At 50.1% G+C, this 6000-nt stretch overlaps 1 protein-coding gene across 1 annotated transcript in view; it reads right to left on the reverse strand.

Annotated features, from left to right (window-relative positions):
• The window catches only part of LOC140671787 (uncharacterized), a 51656-nt gene extending 46209 nt beyond the window's left edge, over nt 1-5447 (reverse strand). Inside the window, exons 1-2 of the mRNA XM_072903395.1 lie at nt 2203-5447; nt 530-1184 (exon numbers count right to left, since the gene is read on the reverse strand). Coding sequence (XP_072759496.1) covers nt 530-1184; nt 2203-2227 — 680 coding nt within the window. The 5' untranslated portion in view covers nt 2228-5447. The remainder of the gene's footprint in view (nt 1-529; nt 1185-2202) is intronic.
• Between the last annotated feature and the right edge of the window lie 553 nt (nt 5448-6000).

A 6000-nucleotide genomic window follows, 5' to 3' on the forward strand; every position in this document is an offset into this window, starting at 1 on the left:
TTTCACTGCGATTAATAATCATTAGTGTAACCGCTGCTGCATGCAACTTTCTCCACAAATCGCGCTCCATTTCTCGGTGCATAAAATCTTTCCAAAGTTTTCTATATAATTAGAAAATGTGTGTCTTAATTGAAAATAATATATGTATAATATAACGTCCGCGAATATTTATAATGAACTTTATCGCATTTGCATTCACGGTAAGAACAATATTTACACGTTATTATTCTTGATCGAATTTATTTAATTGTCACTTCGATCTTGTAAAGGCGCGAGACGCGCGATCATCGGTTATCCAAACATAAACTACACACGCAAAGGAAAAGCGAGTAAGGACCCTATATCTCAATATCTATGAAACTGTCGGCGTTTGCGTAGAAAAAGCGCAAACATCTTCTCTACAAACATTATGTACCACAATGTTACGTATTTGATCGTAGCAATTAATTTACATGCTCGGATATCGATATAGAACAATTACTCGCTTCGTGGATTGAAAGCGTGCAACGTAATTGGAGTAAAAACTCACCCTTGATCCAATCTATCAACAGGTCCGCCAGGTCCCATTATCGTTGGATGCCCAGGACCCATGGGTCCCGCCATAGGATGACCTCCCGGTCCGAATGGACTTCCAGGTGGTATGCCATACTGCGGTCCTCCAAACGGCTGGCCGTGCGAGGGAAAGTGCGGATTACCGGCACCCGGTGGTACAAACGGTGGTCCCGAGGAGCCCGGTCGACCGACGAATTGCGGCGGCGCGCCAGAGGGCGAACCGAACGGACTCGGCCCGGGCCCGTTGTACGGCGGACCGGTATTATTCGGGGGTGGCGGAAAACCGGCGGAATTAGGCGGCGGTCCTGGACCGGGCGTCGAGGATCCGCTTGGCGCGGGGGAGGCGGTGTATTGCGGTGTCGCCGAACCAGGCGGTGGGCCTTGGTACGGCGGGGCACCAGCCGGACTACCGGCACTGCCGGGAAACGGACTTGGCCCTTGAAAGCCCGCATTACTGGATGGACCGCCCGTGCTGTTGTACGGACCCGAGCCAGGACCACCGCCCTGACCGACGGAATTGGGCGTAAAGGGCGATGCCTCTGAACCGGGCGGCGGGCCCTTCCAGGAGGCTGGCGTACCCGGATCCTCCAGCGTGGTGGTGGCTGCCAATGGCGTATTCAGGCGGCTACAGCCTGTAAAGAATAATGCACAGAGAATTAGTTGAATGCAAATTATTTACATTGCTAATGCTAAATATTATATATTTTACATTGATTTATCAAAGTGTAACCTTAGTGATTTCATCAAATCATCATAAAAAGACTCAGAGATTATACGTATGATATTATGTACACTCAAAAAAATGATCTTGCAACTTGAATAAAAATTTCCTAGGTGTAAAAAATTAACTGAAACAGATAAATTATTAACGAGTACTGTGATACTGCATATATTTTGCACTTAATCAATTTAAATGACAGAGATAGAATTTTATATCTGTACTATTAGTGTAATTTAGACAGAAAATTTGTCTGCGATGCCTATCTTTAAGGCCTATTGTCAAGGACAATTATATTTGTGATTAATATTTACCAATGGGATCTAAATTTTCTATAGGTATTGCTAGAATATTGCTGCTATACATTCCATATGTGACAAACAATATTCTAACAGGTAGCGATAAATTTTAATTGAAACATCTAGAACTCTATCTACATTAGCAAGATATTTTTTTGAGCGTATGATTGATAAAACACTTTCACAGTATATTCAATCGCAGTATATAAACTATGAGATATATAAAGTGATTGCAAAGTGGTACATGTTAATACAATAGCATTCATAAATAAATTTGTTCAACTACTGTTTAAACATAAAAATACAACGTGGTTACATTGCTGCGCTTCTGGTTTAATGATATATCAATGATTCAAACAATCTTGTTTGTATCATAACAAAAAAGATAATCAAAAGCACCTAGTACAAACCGTCTCACACACACAAGCCTTTTGTACTACACAAAACTATTGTATTTCATATGTTTGTTGACAACTATGCTGCAGCGAAGGATACATTCTATCTAAATAACAATGTAATGCGCAAGTAGCATCATAGAGTACAATTTCTTTCGTACAGAGTAAAGTGAGGAATTTGATAATATATTAGCAGCACACGTCCACGTATAAACGACAATATGTAGAAGAAAATCACCATTGTTTGTCCCATTGGCCTTCATTGTCCCGTGGTCACCCAGTTCATTCCATTTCACCGATCACCCAATGCGTAGATAACGAATACGTAAGGTGGACGACGGGTTAGGAACTCGTTTCGATCGTTTGCCGCGAATAAGAATCCCGCTTGCGGTAGCAAGGAGCAACGCGCGATACCTTGGTTCTCTGTACCGCTCGCGATTTAAGGTTATGTGCCGGTACACCTAACCTAAACGCAGTACGCGAGACGCGAGACGCGCGACGCGCGACGTCCAGCCGGCTCGCGGCGAAGGCACACCAACCGCTGGGCCACTGGGGGCTCGCTTCAGGAGTTCGTGGCGACGTTGATCGTTCGTCGCGACACACGGCGCACGGTCGCCAACTCGTCTCGATGTAGCAATAGTGGCAACAACAACAAGGGCCTGTCGCGCGGCGGTCGCGTCGCCGGCATTTTTCCAACGATCGTCGATCCGCTGACGCTGACGTGCGTGTCGCCGCCTCAGGACGCCTCGGCTGGCACTCGTTCGTGTTTCGCTCGCGCATTCGCTCTCAAACGCGTGTACCGCTGCGACATGACGCTAGTAACCATTCATCCCCCGCGTCGTCACATTGCAGAAAAGTTCACGACGTTCCAAACACAAGCGACCCCGCGAGTGCGCCCGCCCGCGCGCGCACGCGCTCTCTCGCTCTCGCTCTCTCTCTCTCTCTCTTTCGTCCGCGAGAGCGAGAGAGCGAAAAAGAAAGAGAGGGAGAAAACGCCGGTGTTATGCGTGCGAGAAAGAGGGAGAGAGAGAGAGAGAGAGAGAGAGAGAGAGAGAGAGAAAGACCGAGCGCGAATAAACACCACCGGAGTCAACAGACGAACTTTGCGGTCAGGAATGTAACGTGTAAGATGGCGCCAAACGTCATGACGACATTCACGCAAATATATACTCGATTAATATTAATATTATTAAATTCATAAAAGACACCAAAATTCTCACTACTCGCTCATTCGTAATTCGAAATTCTCGCGAAAATCGCAAACCAGCACGTCACTAAGGATCCTTATACGAGGTTGAGAGATGAATCGCGATGTCACAGTTGTAAGAAAAAATTCGCGTCGATGTCACTGTACCACGTTGACAACCATTATTCGTAAACACTCACCGATTTCTCTCATTCACACGTCACCATCACGGCGACACTCGGGGAGATGCACGTACGCACGTGCGCCAGGAGCGTAACTAAGCCACGCACGCACCTCGCCCCTGGCTTCTCCCTCGCGGACCACGTGTTCCGCCCTCTTTCTCTTTCTCTTTCTCTCTCTCTCTCTCTCTCTCGCTTCTCCTTTCTTCTTCCGTTGTCCGAGTCCTCCTCCTTTCTTCGCCTCTCGCCACTCACGCCCGAGTGTCAACTGGATTTCTTTCTCGGTCGCAGACGATAATTGATATTCCACTCGAGAATGTCGAAGAGGGCTGCCATTTTTTCGTTATTTTACTCCGCTCTTCAAACGTCGACGAGACGGCGGCCACAGCTGATTGAAGGCTTCGTCACACTAACGGCCCCGTTTTCACGACTCGCGACTCGCGACGCGCGACGCGCGAGATACTCGCACCTCGCACCTCCCCCGGAGGAGAAATGTCCGTTCTTCCACCTTCCACCCCTTCCTCGGCCCTCCGCCGCGTGGTTTGTTGTTTCGCGCGACCACCTCGCCTCTCGCCGCTCGCCGCCGGTCTCGCGCGAATAATGCCGAGCCGAGTCGCGCCGCGCCGGCTCGCGTTGTCGCGTTACCGCCAGGCGTCGCGCCGACGACGTAAACCGCCGACCCCCGACCCCCGACCGCTGATGTGCGTGCGTGCCCCTCTCCAGGCGCGATCGCGACGCGCGATTATCGTCGAGCGCGAAAGCGCAGCGCGTCCGCGCTTTTTTCCGCACTGTCGTCAAGTCGTGGACGGTCGTCGATGTCGCCCGCTACACGTTACACACACCACACACCACACACCACACACCACACACCACACACCACACACCTCGCCGGTATCGATTGTGACTCGCGTGCGCCGCTCTTGGCGTAATTTCACGGCTAATGTCCCCTCGACAGGGCGGTCGCTCCTCTTTTATACCTTTCAACGTTGCCTCGCGTAAAGATTTCGCAAAGTGTTTCTTTTCTTTTCCTTGCCTTTCCTTCTTTTCTCTTTCGTTTAATTAATAATTATTTTTCCAAACAATGGCGGCACGACGAATTTTGCTCGTTGCGCCAAGATGACACGATTCATTCGAATTCGCGAAACGGTTATATTACTTGGACTGGACGCGATAATTTCCGATCGATTAAACAAGGGGAAACTTTGGCAACGCGGTGTCGCCTGTTGCATGCGAGCGACGCCGTGTGTATACGCGTGACAACGATGGTTACGCGTCCAAATTTGCGAACCGCATGAAAATGTATGTTATCCAGCGAACCAACGTTGAGAATCGTGTATAAGTATTTCTAAAGTATCTTGTCGCAAAATCCGTGATTTGTTCATTTTTGCTTATTTTCTCTATGTACATTCGATATCGCTTCTAAGAGCGGTTCTCTCTTCGCGCACTTCACTTGTGAGTCACGCAGCGTGTAAGATTATTCCAACGTTTCGTTATTACAATCCCACGCGTGCTAATCCAAGTACTTGGCGACTCGTGTGTTTTTTACCGATCACAACGCGTACTTTCGAAAACTACCGGAAACGAAGGTCCATTCCATGATCGCGAATCGCGAGCACGTTGAGTCCAAGAAGCCACGTTTCCTATGCAATGTTTCCTCGTACGTCACTCGCGTCTGCCAGCGCAACGCCTATCTCGAAGCCAGGAGAGCGAAAAAACGTGGGGTGGGAATAAAAAAGAAATAAAAAAAAACTATAAAGCGTTGAGCGAGAAAAAGATAACGCGGAAGAGATAGAGAAAGGATAGCGACGATCACTACTACTATGGGGATTTGCCGGGTTGTTCGCCCGCTCGCACCCCTCGGCGTTTCCTCTCACGTTTCCAACGTGCCAATCACCCACGTTAAATAGACTGTAGATATGTATCCGCCCGCCGCGACAAACATGTCACATTCTCAAAGAGAAGAACGAACGTGCGTGCGATTACGAGAAGCGGCCGAGAGCACGCTCCCCACGTGGAGCATCTCCCCACGAACGCGTACGGCCCTGCGCGCCGAGAGAAAGCTGCACCCCCGACCGCAACGGGACTGCGCCGCGGCCGCGGTTCCCCTTTATCCCGTCGGCGTCGGCGTCGCCGTCGCCACCACCGCCACCGCCACCGCCACCACCGTCACCGTCACCGTCACCGTCACCGCCGTCGCCGCCGTCGCCGTCGCCGTCGCCGTCGCCGTCGCCGACCGTCGGCGACGCACAGCGAAAAAACGTCGCACAGCCTCGCCCGGTGCGCGTATCAACCAAGCTTGACCGATCTTAGCGTCGTCCTCGTCGACGACACGAGATCCTAATCGACGCGCGGCGTCGACGGAACGTTGTTACCTGCCTGCCACGGGTAATTGGAAGACTTTGCGCGAACTCGCGTTGCCGGCCGGCGCATTTTTTTTTCCTCGTTCGCTGTCGTTTCAAAGTCGCCCGTCGCGGGGGACTCGACACTCGCCGCCGGTTGACAGTGTCACCCTAAAAATCAATAAGGGGTTCACCCCCGGCCTTGCCCGCTCTCCTCCTCCTCCTCCTCCTCCTCTATGCGACTCCTCTCCGCGTTTCTACTCGTTCTCACTCTCTCGTTTTCTACCTACCTACCTATCTATCTATCTATCTATCTATCTATCTACCTACCT

Source organism: Anoplolepis gracilipes, chromosome 12, assembly GCF_047496725.1.
Source record: "Anoplolepis gracilipes chromosome 12, ASM4749672v1, whole genome shotgun sequence".
NCBI lineage: Eukaryota > Metazoa > Arthropoda > Insecta > Hymenoptera > Formicidae > Anoplolepis > Anoplolepis gracilipes.